General features: G+C 36.5%; 1 protein-coding gene across 8 annotated transcripts in view; it reads left to right on the top strand.

Moving 5' to 3' along the window:
• The window catches only part of RFX3 (regulatory factor X3), a 288,427-nt gene that overhangs the window by 206,927 nt on the left and 62,748 nt on the right, over nucleotides 1-18,752 (top strand). For all 8 annotated transcript variants that reach the window (XM_055309886.1, XM_055309893.1, XM_055309885.1 and 5 more), the window contains 2 exons: nucleotides 6,096-6,277; nucleotides 9,801-9,920. In XM_055309886.1, coding sequence (XP_055165861.1) covers nucleotides 6,096-6,277; nucleotides 9,801-9,920 — 302 coding nt within the window. The remainder of the gene's footprint in view (nucleotides 1-6,095; nucleotides 6,278-9,800; nucleotides 9,921-18,752) is intronic.

The following is an 18,752-nucleotide window of genomic DNA, read 5'->3' as shown; positions in this document are numbered from 1 at the left end:
TCCCTTTAGACATTTGATTATTCACAGTAATTCAGAAAATTCTTACAAAGGTCAAACCAAATAAATAATCTCCTGTCAATAGACTCCAACACAATTGCTTTGTTTTTCCACCTTTCTTCTACACAGTAGAAGATGGAATAAGATGGAGTGGGGCGTTGAATTTTGTGTCCCTTTTTCAGCGTATTCCTAAGAGTACTTAGTACTGCTGCTCCATTTTTATCATTATCTTGCTATTATCTTCCAAGTTGAAATGCATTTATACTTTTCAGTGTCATACCTTAGATAGCACCCCACTCATAAACTGAGTATGGTACACTGAGTGCCATGTTTGTTTTTTTTCTATTATCATCAGTATTCACATAATGACAATTATTTCAGCAGTAAAACCATGTAGGCAGACAGTAAATACATATTGACAAATTAAAGTCCCAACAGAGTAAGGACTTTATGCGTTTTACACACTGATGCATCCCTGGTGCATAGAGCAGCACCTGGTACATGGTCTCAGTTTCCTAAATATTTGCTAAATGGATGAACATAAAAAACAAGTAATAGAAGGGAATGGACCTTATCTTACCTCCAGTATTCTAAATACTTTTGCCAATCATGTGTACATTTATTTGGGGACTCATGCATGCATTATTTTGTTATTAAGTATGCTTCCATCGGTTTGTTTGTGAATACTGTTGGCATAGAGCGGCCTTCTGCCTACATACTATTTGAGTGAAAGAGTATATATGATCACTCTATCATTTCCCCATGGGCAACCTTTAGTTTAAGAGTAGGCAACTTTATTTCTCTCCATGTATAATATACTATGTATTATTTATAATATATATTATAATCTCCTTCAAAAAAAATTATAACCAAGAGTGGTGGTATCACTCATCTCCTTGTATTTTAGAATGGTACTTTTGATTTAGCTTTACAGAATTTACTCTATTAACATAATAATTTTTATTTAAATATTTTTATTTCTAAATCTTTTGTATATAAAGATACAGTGGGACTAAATGATATATATTGTCTGCCTACAACAAACTAGACTATCATTGCAGACTTAAGTTTATTTTATACTTCTCAATCATAATTAATATAAATTGGCACTTAATGATTATTTTGCATCCACTGTGAGATATTTTTAGATTGCAACTTTGAACACAAATATTCTTAAACTAATTGTTCCCAGTTTCCACATAATGTTCTTGAGCTTGTGCATTTTTAAAAAATTCCATCTAAAGTATATAAGAAGCATTAGGCATTGATTTTTTTATACTTTTTATAATCCAGCAAATAGTTTTTATGATTTTTCCTGGGTTTAGCTACTGAAATATATTCAGCTCAAAGCAAACTCTTGCTTTATATTCACTTTCCCTTGACTTTGCTATATTGTAAATATAAGTTATGACAGAAATAAGACCTGTCAAATGCATATGATCAGTGAACTGAGCTTAAAATGAATCCTAATGGATAGTAATCCATCTGAGAAAAAATGCCAAATGTTACATTTAGATGTTAATTGGGGAATGCAGTATGTATTTTTTTTTAATTTGTCAATCAGTATTTCCCTTTGGGAAAAATAGGAACCGTTCATCTTTCCCAATCTACCCTGATTAATATAGATTAAATGCAAAGGTTGAAAGACGCAATTATCTTGGTTTCCACCCTTACGTGAATTTGTGTTAGTTCATTAGTAGAATAATCAAGTTTTAAAGATAAAGGTTAAAAGTTCCTATGGTATTTTATAGGCTTTTATTTTAAAACCATACATGTAAACAAATATTTTATGACATTTTATAACGGTAAAAGAAATAGGAACAGTTTATTCCTAAATTACTAAATATTAAGGGCATTGAATTTTAGTGTCCAAAGGGATTTTATTAAAGACAGAAACCCAGGGAAACGGTATCTTATAACAGGCCTTAACTTCCTTTGAACAGTGCAAGAAACGTATGCCTTTAGGTTATAGTTAACAGCCAAGTTTCTTTTACAGCCAAATTAATCCTCTCTTATACTGTGTTTCAGACTCAAATATCTGATTTACAGTTTCATCACTGTGTCAAAACTTGAAGGTTAAATAACTGGCATGTAGAATGCACAGTTATAATTCCCTGCTGAATCTCAGAATCTTATCCAGTAACCCCTAAACCAATTTCTGCTTATTTATTGAGTTTCCAGGAGCAGAGCTACCTTTAGGTGGTATAGTTGTCCTCAGGCTTCCTGGCTGGAGCCTCCATCCTTCAGGGCATTTTACCTCCACTCCATCTCCTGCTCTTCCAAAGTGATCTCCAGCCTTCTGGCAAGGAATAAAAGTGCTTCCTCCTGCAAATAAGGGGCAGGAAACAAAATGTTGTTTGCTACTATCAGAGTTTTAGTCATCAGAACGCCCACTCTTAAACCAATTACTGATTGTGTGTGTGTAATACATTACATACATACATATATATGTAAATATTTATCTACAAATGTATGTGTATATAGATACCACATACACACATATTACAAATAAACTTGGATTTTTTAAGAACTGCCTTAGAAAGAACCTATAAGAATGTAAAACTATAGCGTAAGAACAATAAGTGTGTAAAGCAGTCAGTCCAGTTAATTTGACTCACTAAGCATTTCAGAGGAGCACGTAGCCAATCCAGCAAAAACTTCATTTGCTCTGAATTATTCACGAGGGGCTTGACTAATATTATTCAGGCTTCCAGGTATTTTAAGCCAACTTTTGCTGTCATTCTCTCAGAATTTTGTGAAAAGTTTTCTTTGATTAAGAATGGTCTGGTTGGGATCCCTGGGTGGCGCAGCGGTTTGGCGCCTGCCTTTGGCCCGGGGCGCGATCCTGGAGACCCGGGATCGAATCCCACATCGGGCTCCTGGTGCATGGAGCCTGCTTCTCCCTCTGCCTGTGTCTCTGCCCCTCTCTCCCTCACTGTGTGCCTGTCATAAATAAAAAAAAAAAAAAAAAGAATGGTCTGGTTAACTCTTTTATATATGTAAACACGCCTTTGGACTCAAAATATTTTATGTTGAACTTCAATATTTGCACTAGTATTCTCCTTTATAAAAGGCATCTTAAGATCATACTCTTCAAATATTTTATTATTAGATTTGCTTTTCAGATTTTTTTTTATCTACAAGACAATTTTCTTCATGAGAAAATAGTAAACTGTCATTTTGAGATATCTCTCTTTTAAGTAATTAAATATTGCAAGAAAACTAGTAAACATTTAAGGCAGTTTACAGGTTTTCTATTTATAACTCATTAATTAAACAAATTATTTACTTTATAGCTTGTTAAAAGTATTTTGTGTCAGATCTGTGTTTACTATTTGCATACTTTTGGCTATAAAGTTCAAGTTCTAAAATTATTTTCCTTTTCTGAAAAAATAGCCTTTAAATTAACATTTCCTATATAGATATATGTTCTGTTCATTAGCAAAGAAAGAAATATTTGATTTTTTGTTGTTACAAAATCATACTACTTTGGCATTGACAGTATGCCTTAAATGAGGAAGCATGGATAATATATACATTTTTAACTTACACATGTGTGTTCCATGCTTGTGGATGTGGACACTTTTTGTTGGTTCAGTTGCAAAATACTTGTTTTCCAAAAAAATTTTTAGAGTTTTTATAAATTTGCTTTTCTGAGGATGATTTTTTTGGTGTTTCTTTTATATTCTTTCATCTCAAGAAACTGAATTTCTCAGAGAATATTCCTTTCTATGTTTCTGTATTCCATGTTCAATATTTCTATTCTTTATATATTTAGAATACCAATGGAAGGCCCTATCTAGTATATGCATACAAAACAAGAGCTAGCACTTTTGGGCTATATTTTGAGTCCAAAGGTTCACTAGAGCTTCCCCAACACCATTCAAGTGAGGAAACAATGCTTTCAGATGCCAGTCGTCTTACTGAGGCACATGGATGAAGTGATGGGGCAGGTTTGTATGGCCGTGTTTTGTGTGTCATTGACTTCAATTGCATTCATAACCTACAAAATCTTAAAACTTATAAAGAAATGCTAGAGACATCCTGACCCACTATTATAGGCAGAGTACTAATCTGAGCCTTAATCACTGGATTTCCCAATCATTTTACTCCCTCTCTTTTATACTAAATGAATATGTATAAGTGAACTTACTCTCTGTGTTATTTAGAATAGTCAGAAATCACGTGCCTCTGGAAAACTTTACTGATGGTCAGGTTACAGACGATCGGTCTCTGAAGAATTCTTTTTGACCTTAAATTTTTCTGTCATTATGTAAATGAACATTTATTTTGTGTGACCTTTTACAAAGGGAGGGTTGTGTATGTTATAGAGGCAATAGTTTTGTTTAAATGCACATATTCATATGCATAAGTGTTCATAGAAAACTTCAGGTCTTCCTGACCAGAACATGAACTTTATTTTTAAAAGTACTCTGCTCTGGGGGCACCTGAGTTGCTCAGTCGGTTAAGCGTCCAATTCTTGATCTCAGCTCAGATCTGGGTCTCAGAGTCGCAAGTTCAAGCCCTGTGTTGAGCTCCACACCCAATGTGGAGCCTACTTAAAAAAAGAAAGAAAAAGTACTCTGTTCTATCTTGTGGACTTAGTGGCCATCCATATGAGTTTAATGACATAAGTTCAATTAAATGTAAGCATCATGTAGGAATATTTGAAATTAAAATGGTTCCAGACAATTAAGTTGTCATACTTAAAGGCAATAATTCTGAAAATATTTTTAATGAATCTTCTTACTAAGAGTCTGAAAGTTCAGGTTCTTTGTTCACAAAGCTGAAAATATGTAAGCAAATGGAGAAGTGCTTTAATATATTTGAGAGTCCATATTGTCCTTTTCGGAGAATGATTGTAAATCCCTAGCGGACAGGGGTGAGATTACATTCATTTCTACATCACTAAGTGCCGAGCACATTGCCTGGCTCACAGTTGATACGCCAGGAATTCTGGGGCTACCGTAACTTCTGTTTAATTTAAATTGCATGTAAAAATATCACTTCTTTATCACACCTCTTATATATGGCATGGAAATTTTGTTGAGACAAGTAATGTGAAGTATTTGCTGCTTTATGGAAATAACAACCGGTATGCAAGTAATCAGGAAACATGTGTTGGGAACCATATTAGGCTCTGAGACAATCTGTGACCTTAAGAAAGTCATTTAAATCTATTTCAGTTCTCCTTTTATAAATAAATGAATGAATGAGTTAATAATTTAATTTTCCTGCTATTGAAATTCAGTAGTATATAACTGTTATATTTTCTAAAATTTTTTTGAACTTTCTATAAAGATTATTTTTAAAAAATACAGGACAACATAAAACCTTTAAGATGTGAGCTACAGACTGAGAAAATGTTGCTTTACCAACTACCATTGTGATGTATCTTCCAAAATTATGAAGAAAAAAAACAGCATGGAAGTAGAAAAACTCCAATGAGTGAAAGAAATAATTCCTCTTCATTACATATTTTTTTAATTAGTGTCTAATGAATTTCTTTCCTTCTGAAGAAGAAATGACTGAATTTTTTCCTTTCTGCTTGAGAACTTGAGCCAATAAAAATACCATTGTTGCATTGTCCTGTTTGAGTGAATTGGATAAGTAAATTAAAATTCTATGTAAACGAATAGAAACAATACGAAAAATCATACAAGGCAGTCTGCTGTTCATGTGTTATAACAAACCAACACTAAAGACATATCCTGTGCCCTGTTGCCAGGCTTGGAAACATGTCTTGTTCTGTAGCAATTCTCTAATTTTTTTTACGACTGGTTAATGGGATTATTTGAATTCCCCAAAGAGGTGTCTACAAAATTGCAATCAATACAGGGAAAATTAGTACTTTCTACATGCACTTGAATGTTTGAAGGAACAGAGTGGTCCGAGGTCATAAACTATGTTCAGCAATTTTACATTTCTAAGAGTTTTCAAGGTCAGATTATACCAGCCTTTGAATTACAGCAGTTTACCTTATTACGAGGCCTGATGAAGATCTTCAGACTATTTCTGTATATTGTTTTTGTAGTGGCTTGTGACAGTTTGGTCAATTATATGGTTTCTCTGTGTTTACCCTGTCTTATTTATACTAGCTCCAGTGGCTGTTGGACAATTATGAGACAGCAGAAGGAGTGAGCCTTCCCAGAAGCACGCTGTACAACCACTACCTACGACACTGTCAGGAACACAAACTGGATCCAGTCAATGCTGCTTCTTTTGGAAAACTAATAAGGTCAATTTTTATGGGATTACGAACCAGGAGATTGGGAACTAGGTTAGTACAAAAAAAAATGAGATCATCAATTAATCCCTCTTTTTCACACTAAAGTAGTTTGGTATATCGTTTGAGCAAAAGTGCCTGGTTACAGATAACATCCAAAGAAAAAAAATAAGGAAATAGCTCAGTTTATACAGTCTCTCATGAAGAGGTCATTATTCACTATGAATATTGCCAAAGCAGAGTGATGCGTTGTCTTAAACATAACCGAGCACAGCTTTGAGAAGAGCTGATTCTCAAATCATAACAGACATCAGCAAGTCAAACGGTTAGTGTAAGATTTACACATGGTGCTTTAAAGATGAAGATATATCATGGTTTTCTCTTTTTAAAAATCATCAGACTAGAGATGAATAAGTAATATAGTCAGTTGAAAACTATCTCTTGACTCTTGCAAAATTATATTGCAATGTCTTTATAAGTAACTCTTCTGTTTGAATAGAGTAAGAAATTAAAGCTGAGTTTTTCTTTTCATTTCTGGAGATCAGTTAAAAATCATTTGGTGAACTTGAAAAATTGGGGAGTGTGAAGCCCTCAGTTAATACATGGCCTGTCTAACCCCTTCTTAGCCTTTTTTAAACTCTTGACTGTGAAACTGTGTGTGTATAGAAATAAAAATATAGTGTACTTTCATTGCACAGACACCAACAATGTGAAGATTCTTAGCTTCTCGTTTCTTTCCTTTGGAAAGAGACATGAATGTTTTTACTAATCAAAATATGATGAACATAATACTTGGAACTGTAGAGCTTCATTTTTGCCTTTCTATAATTTTTACAGATTATCATAACATAAATACTTTAAGAAGCTGGGCAGAAGGATATGGATGTTTTTTATTTCCTAATCTTACAGAACTCCATATTAAAAAGTATAAAAATAAAGATGCTACACCACGTATAACATTTAGAGGATCTACCCCTCATTGATTTTTAAGTCACAGCTCCTAGTAGTCTAGTAAAGAGTGTTTAATATTTTTAATAAAATAAAGAGATCCTTGGTAATTGGCTTCATTATAAATTTATGCTAAAAAAAAAGAGGGAACATGTCAGCTTTATGGCATTGATGAGGTCTATGTGTATTCAAAGTATGAATTACTCCTTTCTGTTGCACTTCAAATGATTGTACAGCTTTCAGAATGCTGGAGGTTCAGTACCCTCATAAATATTTTTTCTTCTACCTATACTTGAAAAAATAGTATATTTTAAACTGGAGAATATGATTGTTCCAGCTAGAGGAACTAAAGCTTCCAATCCCTTGAAAAAAGCTCTTTGCTTCTCTCATATTTTTTTCCCAGAACCACAAAAATCATTATTTGGGCATCTCCCCTACTATCCCCTAGCCGAAGGCTCAGTAATTATGCATACCATCCCAATGTTTTGAGACTCTGGCTTTATTCACCATTCTAATAGTATTGTTCTCCTTTCACTACTAAGAGGAATTTCAGTGGGTCCTATTTTGAGGCTCCATTCAAACCTTGAAACACATCTTTAAAATAGAAAGGGACAAAATTGGGGTTGTTTGGATTTGTGAATGAGTGGAATCCATACTGTCTAAGTACATATTACAATATTGCTGCCTTGACTTTCCAGTGTTCTGTTGTTCCCCCTCACTGTGTAACAGTTGTGTCTCCCGTTCCTTATAAAACTGTCAATTAGAGATAGAAAGGAAAACCTAGAAGAATATGGAGAAGAGAAATCATATGGGGAAAGCTTAAGCAAATGTTATGTTACGAAGACAGCAGAACTCTAACTTTGAAACACTGACAATGATGAGGGCAAAGCACCAGAGAGTCTACCATGGAAAGTGGTGTAGCATTCATTTACTACTCCTGACCCAGACAACAGAAAGAAAACCAGTATTGAGAATCATGAGGCAAACTCAGATGCCTTTTTTTTTTTAATGAACTATGTGCATAGCTGTTACTTGTTCATCAATAAAATAATCTGGTGAATTAATTCAAATCCAGACTAGACCTTTTCTCAACTTTATGGAGCAAAGTGATAAAATCACCATGTTCCTAAACAAAGGCAAATCAAGAGATACCTTTTGTTAGAACCCATCTGCAAAACAAGTTTTTAAGCAGAGAAGACCGTGGAACATTCAAGTCTCCCCCAACCATCTCCCCACAAATCCAATGAAAATGCTGATTTGTAGGCAACGGAGAAGAAACTAGACACTTTATCTATTTCAGTCTACAAAGAGAGACGCCATTTTACCCTGTAGCTGTCATTGGCTATAGCCCCTATGGAATGTCTACTGCTTCCCACCCCTTCTTTACTTCCTACCTTTCTCCTGTTTGTAAAAGAGAAGACTACTAGTTGGTGTTTTTTGTTTTTGTTTTTTGTTCTTTTCTGCAGTGGATTTTAGAGATAAGATCTAATCTCTACAAAAGTAGAAGGCCTTAAATTTTCATTTTATTTTGCCAAAACTAGATAGATATTAAATGCTCTACTTAAAAAAATAGCAATATTATTTATATAATAAGATTTTAATGTCTTTGAATATATAGGCTTCATCTGATATATGTTCTTTAATTTTGGAAGTAAAATTCTGTTCTATTTTTACATAAAATATTTAATCCACACTCTTCTTGCATTTCTTTCTGTAAATGAAAGAAAAAAATGGAAAAAGCAGCTGATGTCTTGCTATATATAGACCTGTGAAAAACTATTTTCCCTTTGCAAAAATTTACATATTTAAAATGTTATTTTTGCAAGAATTTGCAAATTTCATTCAGAGCAAAACTTGGTCATTTCTAATAACAAATGTGGTCTTTCTCATGAACATGGGGAAATTGTGACAGTTTTCATCTAGGTGGAAATTTGCCCATTTTCACAGAGAAATTTCCCCATGCCTGTTGTGACACATCTTATTCAGCCCACAAAACTAGTATGAATTCATTAGGACAGGAACTAATAGGATATGTTTCAAAATCAATGGATTAAATGCCTGCTTCCTTTTAGGTTTCAAAATAATAAATAGTAAACTTCACTACAACATTCTGTATCAGTGAAATTACCTTCACCATCCCTGCAGTAATAGAACTTGCAAAAATGGAGAACTTACCTGAGTCAGTAGAATCAAGATTTCTTTTCTTCATTTTGTATAACCACTTTATAATAAATTCCCATTGAGCACACAACCCTTTATCCTGTTAATAAATTTTTAGTGGCCAGACCTTTTTTCCATCATTACCCCTTCTAAATTAAATGTAAAATACAAATTTGAGAAGTGTAACTTACATGGACTAAGTGGGCTACTGTACTAATATTTAAGTTTATGAGGAAAGACTTTCAGCAGGGCCCTGAGCCAACAGATTTGGAACCGTATTTTGATTCTTCATATGTAGCCACCATAAAGATATACAGGTGATCCAGAACAGGCAGGTCATAAATATATAATACAAATATGTTGCTTTTACCTCATCTTTCCCAATGTGAAGCCAAATGGACGTCCTGTATGATTAATATTGGTTTGACTGACTTTCTGTGTCTCTAATGTTTGTTGTTCTTTTATGAAGAGGAAACTCCAAGTATCATTACTATGGGATTCGTGTCAAGCCAGATTCCCCTCTGAATCGTCTGCAAGAAGACATGCAGTATATGGCTATGAGGCAACAGCCCATGCAACAGAAACAAAGGTAGACTGGAATGATCCCTGACCTGTCCAAGCTATGTATTTCTTTAGTTGTGCAGTCTACTTTTTTTCTAGAGCAAATACCTAAGTGTGCAAGAACATGGCTGTTGTCAGCATGCTTTGCCCATGGACAGTTCTCAAATATGATGGAGTAGAGTTTCGTCCACCCTGTCTGTTATCCAAATCTTTTTAAAATTTCTTATCCGACAACCTGTTTGGCCCCCTTTGTAAGTTAAATGTGATATCACAAACTATGCAGCCAAGGAAACCAAACACAACACGTAAGGAGCAAACCCAAGCAAATCCACCTGAAGAAAATTGTATCGGGTGTTGGTGAGTTCCTTTCCTGCTGCTGGCAACCTCCCTCACTCTCCTTGACATAGTATGAATTCTGGCAAAATCTCTAGGACTTCTTACATTTTCTTTGAATCCACCTTTCAAAAATGAAGAATTGTGAGTATTAGAGCTATAAGAGGTCTCAAGCATTCATGGATGGATGGATGGATGGATGGATGGATGGATGGGTGGATGGATGGAAGGAAGGAATCATAGATCTTAGAATTAAAAAAAAAAAAAATACCTCAGTCTAGTCTGGCCTTGGGACAATCAAACCCTTCATACCTCTGTTTTTCAGATAAATCTCAGAGAGGTTAACTGATTTGCATAAGCCCATACTGCTGTTACATAGCCATGAGGCTTCTAGTCTCATGTGGCTTATATTACAGTTTGGAGTAAATAAAATGAAAAATGAAAAAAAAATCTCTTCCTTTTTATCAGTATAGTTCAGCCATAATACTAGTTATAATTTTTCTTTTCAATTGAGCGTGCAGAATTAAGTAAGAGGAAGGAGGCCTGTACACACACAGGTAGTCAGATGATCTGTCCCATTCTGCCTGATTTATTGATCTGGGATAATTAGCCAGTACCCTCCGCATCTATACTAGCTCAGTTGGAAGCATTAGCTCCAAGTCACTGCCAGAGAAAGAATATATCACACAGTGGTCCTTTCTTTCCATAGTCAGCAAACACTGATTGCATCTCTGCCACCTGCTAGACCCCCATGTGCCCAGAGAAGACACAGTCTCTAACTTTGAGGAGTTAAGAAACTAGAAGGGGAGGCATGCGGAACTTTCTTTCTTAAGTGACGCAGTCTGAGAGGTGCTGAAGTAAAGCTTTGATCCAGGAACTACTGAAATACGGAGGAATTTTCAGCAGACCCTGAGAGGAGGATTGAGAAGTGTCATAGAGTAAGTGCTGTTTGAGGGGGACTCAGAGGGATCAGGAAGAGGAGGACTCAGGCAGAGGGACTCAGGTAAACAGGAGCATGGGGGGTGGGGGTTAAAGTCCAGGATGTCCTTGGTAAGTACTGTGTGATTCGGTGAGGCTGACCTGGCAGGAGCAGAACTTAGAAGGTTGAGTTGCTCAGCAGAAGGTGAGATTTAAAACATACTTTGGTTCATAGCTTAGGGGATTCGGTTGTACTCACAGCTTGTAAGTTTGTTCTTTGTGTGCAATATAGCTTTGAAGCTGTGTAGTGTAAGGCTTTGGAGCAAAACAACGAAACTTGTAGATTTATTTTATTTTTTTTAGAGAGATGACTTATTTAGTGGGAGTGAACTGGAGGTAAAGACACCTGTTAAGTAGTTTAACATGATCATACTTTCTGGATGTTAGCGTTCCAGACTGAAGCGTCCTTTTGGGATTGGCTATTAAATGAAGGTTATCTCAGTGGTTTGATTCACAGGTCCCTGACCTTATTTTTTAAATTGCTAATTTCTGTCTTCTGGAGGTATAATCAGTGACAATATAAGGGCTCGGGAAAAAAATACAATAAGTCATACAACAGTCCCTTATATCGAGGTGGAATTTGTGTGAATTGTAATAAAATGTTATTGTCTCGGGTTATGACTGTTGTCCACTGGTTAGCAGCGATACTTAGAGACTTCAGGTTCTGGTGTGTTCTCTGCACTTGTGCATTGCAGTGCTGCACAGTGGAGCGGTAGGGCCGAGAGCAAAACAAAGCGGATTCAAAAATAACATATATTTGAGACACCTGGGTGGCTCAGTGGTTGAGCATCTGCCTGTGGCTCAGGTCTTGATCCCACATTGGGTTCCCTTCAGGGATCCTGCTTCTCCGTCTGCCTATGTCTCTGTGTCTCTCATGAATAAATAAAATAAAATCTTAGAAAAAAAACAAAAATGACATATTCAATGTCAATTTAATTCAACTTAAATATAAACCAAAATCTGATAAATTGCACTAAAGATAGCTGAAGCTTGCTTCTCCCCATGATTTACCTGCAAAGAATCCTAGCAAATTTCATGGAAATGGACGCCTTCAAGGAATATTCTTTGCACCAAAGCCTGGGGTAGGGAAGTAAGACCTAGGACTTGGAAGGGTCTCTTTAAGAAACACATTCCAGAGCTCTAAAGCTAACAAGCCATGAAACTCTGCCTTCTCAGTCTAGCTATAATTGCTCTTAGAATTAGACATAATGTGGATGTATTTTAGGAAGCGATATAAAATTCTCAGGGAGGTTAATACATTGTACCAACTTTAGTTCCTTATAGTGTTTGCTTTCTTGTGAAATAAGGATGTTAGAGAAGCAAAGTAGTACAGTAGACCCTTGAGCAACAGGGAGTTAGGGGCAGTGACTCCTGCTTGATCCAAAATCTGGGTATAACTTATGACTCCCCAAAAAACTTAACTACTAATAGCCTAATGTTAACTGGAAGCCTTACCAATAATATAAAGTCAATTAATGCATATTTTATATGGTATATGTGTGATATAGAGTATTCTTACAATAAAGCTAGAAAAAGGAAATGTTACTAAGAAAATCATAAGGAAAATACATTCACAGCATTGTATTTATTGAGAATATTGTGTATGTAAGTGGATCTGCACAGTTCAAACACATGTTCAAGGGCCAGTTGTACTGATTTTTTTTTTTAATGGTATGAGTTTTGGATTATGGGCAGTGGCTTTTGGAATGGTGTCTTGCTAACTGATTGCATTGTTAGTGTTGCTGACCTCACAGACCCCTCACTGGGATTAGCAGGACAGAGGGAGGTTTCTGTTTTCTCTCTGAAGGATTCTACCAACTGGCCACACATCATTGGCTTACAGTGAAGCCACTTACCCACTGTGCAGAAACACTTGGACAGAAGAGGGAGAGTTTCTCTCCCTAAGTCTGGATGTCAGGGTTAAGAGTATTTGTTGAAGGACCATGGAAAAAGAAAGTATCATATCATTTGCTTTATGGCTTAAACTCACATGATTCTATTGAATATATTAAATTTCACATAAGAAGAGCCTGCCATTCTTGTTAAAACATAAGTGACATGTGAAAGGTTTAAAATATTTACAGCAGCTACTTGTATTTAATATTTTAGAATATTCAGATTGTTTAAACGCCTTGAGCATTAGTGTATGCATCTACATGTGCACATCTTCCGTACTATAAATTTACATGTTTTGTGTGTTCTTAGGGAAGAAAATTCAAGTGTATGTGGTGATAGAAGTGAAGTTTAGAGCTCATTTGGTACATTTTTCTGTTAAGTTTAGAATCATAGTCGGAGAAGTAATAATGATTATTGTTCCGTATAAATTAATGATTTTAAACCCCTTTTATTTGGTATCTCATTTGAAGATTTGGTAGGGTAGTGGAGGAAATTTCTCCTTGTCTACAAATCCGATTCCCAGCAACACCACCATATGTAACATAGCCATAAGTCTGGAAATGAATGGAAACAGCCTCTGATTGAAAAAACAGATGTCACAGAGCCCATAGTTGAGCTTAACTTGAGGATGAAGCCATCCTCAAGCCATGTATCTAAGCTAAAGGACCAGATTAGAGCCCACTTGATTCATAGGCAATCATGAGATAGAACAGCTGGCAAGAGGAAATGTAATTGACAAGGTGACAAGGGTCTTCTGTTTGCTTTTGCATTAATCAACACAGCAGTATGTGCACATTCAGTGGAGAGACAAGTGCTAGGGACAAGACCTAGATACTCCAGTAGTTTTGAGTATCCTCAGTCTAGCAACTAGAATCTAGTCTAACACGTGCAGTAACCTTGGCATATTGGCGACATTATAGGTAATCGAGAAGAGGCCAAGTATCCTGGCTAAGAAAGCAGGAGAATGTGTAATCGTTTTTTTCTTTTAATATCTTTTTTATTATTATTATTTATTTATGATAGTCATACATAGAGAGAGAGAGAGAGAGAGAGAGGCAGAGACATAGGCAGAGGGAGAAGCAGGCTCCATGCACCGGGAGCCTGACGTGGGATTCGATCCCGGGTCTCCAGGATCACGCCCTGGGCCAAAGGCAGGCGCCAAACCGCTGCGCCACCCAGGGATCCCTCTTTTAATATCTTCTGTTGAAAATATTTTTTTTAATTTTTTTATTTATTTATGATAGTCACACACAGAGAGAGAGAGAGAGAGAGAGGCAGAGACACAGGCAGAGGGAGAAGCAGGCTCCATGCACCGGGAGCCCGATGTGGGATTCAATCCCGGGTCTCCAGGATCGCGCCCTGGGCCAAAGGCAGGCGCTAAACCGCTGCGCCACCCAGGGATCCCTGTTGAAAATATTTCATATGAAAATTACTTCTGCACTTAAATGTAATCTTCAGTTTCAAGGAAATTCACTCATGGATAATTTGCTTGCCCTAATTTAGACAATAAATAAATTAGGTTATTACAGAGCAAAAAGGAAATCAGTACTTCTCAGGTCTACAAACCAAGTAAAAATGTTTGCTGCAGTTTATTTTTAATATTTAAAAGGAGCACCTAGAGAGTGTTGGCATACATATTTGAATTATTCTTCCAAATCCTCGTAGCAAAAGTGGTGGAATGGAACCAAGTGCTTTTGACAATTTGCTAGGCTGTGTTTGATCCCAGTAGCCATTCTCAAAATATTAAGGTACATTTATCATTCCTTCAACAAACACATAACAACCAGCAGTTGCATACAGAATTGTCCATCACATCTAAAAGAGATACTATAGAATCATAGAATGTTATAGCTGGAGGAAAGAGATTCCCCCAGTCCAGTTCATCCTCTTGATGAGAAAACTGAAGTCCATCAGGGTAGATAACTTACCCACAATCATAGAACAACCAGGGCAAGAACCTAGTCCTCTTTTCTTTGTTCTTATAAGAATGCCACCTTCAAAGAGGGAAGATACTCAAGCAGAAACATACCCATGTAATACATTTTTGCACATGAAATAAAAGGAAAAATCACACTTTGGTTAGTATGTCCCAGCTAATGAGGACATGTGTCGTCTCTTGCCTCTCTGAATGGTCTCTTCATAGAAATTGGATTCTGTGAAAGAAGGAACCGTTGTGGCACTGAGAGGGGGGAAACAGAGGCCAACTGGCAAGATGGTACAGCAGGGCTGCTTTTGCTTTGCTCTAGACAGATGTGAAAGCATGCATGTTCCTAAGGAGTGAGAGAGGACAAGAATCCCTATTATTAGAAGACCTTCCATAAGGGGCCATCTAGGTGGCTCAGTTAGTTGAGTGTCCAGCTCTTGATTTTGGCTCAGGTCATGATCTTGGGGTCATGAGATCCCCACATGGGGCTCTGCGTATGGTGGGGAGTCTTCCTGAGATTCTCCCTCTCCCTCTGCTGCCCCACCACGCTGGTTGATTATATTCTTTCTCTCTCTCTCTCTCTCTCTCTCTCTCTCAAATAAATCTTTTGAAAAAAAGAAGAGGAAGACCTGCCTTAATATAGACTTCACAGACTAGTGGAAAGAACCCCGTGTTTAAAATTGGGAAATAGGGTTGTGGGCATAGGCTGCTTCGGCACTTACACAGAGTGTGTGACTGAACTTCACCGAACCATGGTTTCTCAATCTGCAAAATGGAAATTAATAGTAAACTACCTCGCATTGTTCTGAAGTTCAGGTGGAAGAAAAAAGTATATACAGAGTGTTTTAGTTTATATATATTTATATATATAATATAGATATACATATATGTATATACATATATATATAATTGGAAACATTCAAGTATTAGGTAAATTAATATTGTTAATATGGTTACATTTTGTGCCCGAGAGAACACTATTTCTTTAAGAATAAGGCTGTTTCAGAGAAGAATGAACCCTAGCAATTATGCAACTTCTGACTTCCCATTTCTTTATACCTCCAGGCCAGTGGTTTTTAGCTTTGACTGATGCTAATAGCTTATCCTCCTTTTCCTAGAACATGAATACCTGGGGATCATTACAGAGCTAAGCATCTAGGGCTGTTGCATTGCTCTGAGGCAGCTAAGGGGTGGCGGGTGTCTTGGGTGGGAAGGTGATCAGGTGCCTGTGCCTTTGGCTTTTGGAAACAAATGAGGAATCTTGGCACTGAAGAATTTAATGTTCACTGTGCCACTGTTGCAGTCCCTGATGTAAAGATAGTTTCCACCAAAGATTAGAGAATCAAAATTAATCACGATTCAGTAATTATAAACTATAGTAATTCGTGTAAAGTTGTTAATGGTGACAGTCACCACTTGTCCTCCTGATAAATGTTTATTGAACATTTTAAATGTCCTTCAATAAGCACTCTATGCAAGATCTCATTTGGCAATTACATGGGCTATTTACTGACAAGGAAATCGAGGCCCATTTAATTTTGCTATATGCGAGAAGCTCACTAATTTGTTTTTCCTTAGACAGAGCCTCAGGTGGTCCTCTTCTGAGGTTGTTGCCCTCTTGACATCAGGTAGAGTCAGGCTATTATTTTTCCAAAGAAAGGAGGAGTGGGGGCATCCCTGTAGAATCAGTTTAACAGGAAGGGCGAGCAGTAGAGGTTTGTAGCAAGACCGTACCAGTTCTATTCATTAATCCCAAATTGGCTTTGTGATGAGGACCCATTGAAGAAATTCATGAGAAGAAAATATCGTCTGCCTCTTTCAACATGACACCCTCAGCACCTTAAGAGAGCACCAAGCACATGTTCAGCACTCTTTCAATATTTGTTAAAGGAATGAATGACCCCCAGTTTTTATTTTAGCAGACAACTTCAACCTCTTCCTTTCCCTACATCTCCCACATTTTCTACTAAAACTGCTGCAATCAGTATAGCTACCCCATCAGAATTTAATTTTTCCCTCCTCTCCTCACCCAATTATGGATGTAGAGCTAATGAAGAGGCAAGTACTTCAAGAGCCACCAACAAGAATTGAAGAGACAGAGTAACTGTCATTAACCAGCAGGGTTGATGTTCGAAGTCATTTAGACACAGACCTATTTAGGGTGACATCAAGGAGTCAGTTCATATTCTGAAAGAAAGGCACTCTCAGCATTCTGTATTTTCCTCTCTTCATTTTTTACATGGTTTCAGACCTCAAGTCATCTCAAGATTTTCTGGGACAGTTGTTCCAAAGAGAATCTCAAGATTCCAGTAGAAAATTTTAGCTTCTTGCCCTGATTATGAGCTCAACATTTAGATTTGTTCATGCAGATCAAGATTGTGTACTTTCTAGAATTACAAAGACTGTTGACCTATGCAGTTGAGATTTTGCATTTTGCCTGTGCATTTTTCCCCTGTTTCAGGGAGTCTTTTCTAAGTGTTTCATTTAGTCCATTGTAAATCATGGTACGGCTAAATATAATAAATACAATACAGTAATTATGGGCCATCCTTTGCCTTTCCTTGGATTCCTTTAATGTCTGTACATGTGAGATTATTAACAGAATTAGATATTATTTTACAGTAGAGTTCCAGCTGTCCAAGTTCTAAATAACAGCTATGACTAACCCCATGAGGGAAGATTCCTAACAATTTTCCGTGTTTTCTGTGTTAGTGACAGGTTTCATGCATACACTCCGCTATTAAAGCATTAGACTTTCTTTGATTTCTTAATCATTAACAACTTTAGCTTTGATTGCCCATGGAGCTGCAAGCTGTTAAAATTATCATTTGCCTCTTACTAATTTGGAAACCAAGAGCTGTTTCTTCATTTGATGAAGCACAGGTCTTTCTCAGAGCATTGTACAACTGAGGGACACTAAGAATCTAGTGTAAGATTTCAAACATTGATTCTGCAAAAGAAATGGGATGAAGAGAGAAAATACTCTTAAATACTTAAAGAGTTCAGTTTGCTTAAAGGATTCAACAAAGAATTTTTTTCAACAGAAAATGTCTCTGGTTTTTATGGTCTAATGTTTAAATGGTACCTTATGAGGAGTGCAAAGAGGCAGGAAGTCTGAGAACTGGGTTTCCGTTATAAAAGGTCAGTTGAAATTCAACCAGGCTTCACATAATGTTGATGCTCCAGTAAGTCAATAGAATGTAAAAAAAAAAAAAATCCTGGAAAAATTTTGTTTATACACAGCCTTTTCGAAACCATGCCCCTGCAGTGCTTTCCCCATAGTAAATACTCAATAAGAATGTTTGTTAAATTAATGTGATACATGTTACCATCAATTGGTGACATAAAATGAAGTGTGTTACCTAGAGCATTCATTTATTCCTTTATTATCCACTCAGTGATATTTCTTTATATTCCAAATGTAGTTTCTTGGGCACAAATTGAGAATTGAGCACTTAGTTTATAAAAAAGGACTTTTCTATGACATGAACATTGGGCTGAAGGAAGTTACATTGGGCCAAGAGTCTCCTGTGGTTCTGTGCAAGCTCCCCAAAGAAATATCTGGGAGGCTCGTTAAGGTTGTCAATTGCTGAGTCCCATTTTAGAGATTTTGCTGGGTAGATCTAGGCTGAGCCTAGCATTTGAGCTTTTTGAAAAGCTACCCAGGTACTGATACACATTTGGGTTTCAGGACCTAATGTCTGATGATATCATCTGTAACTGTTCCTT

Source organism: Nyctereutes procyonoides, unplaced genomic scaffold (genome assembly GCF_905146905.1).
Source record: "Nyctereutes procyonoides isolate TBG_1078 unplaced genomic scaffold, NYPRO_anot_genome, whole genome shotgun sequence".
Classification (NCBI taxonomy): Eukaryota; Metazoa; Chordata; class Mammalia; order Carnivora; family Canidae; genus Nyctereutes; species Nyctereutes procyonoides.
Note: the sequence above shows the minus strand (reverse complement) of the source record. Positions and strands in the feature narration are given on the sequence as shown.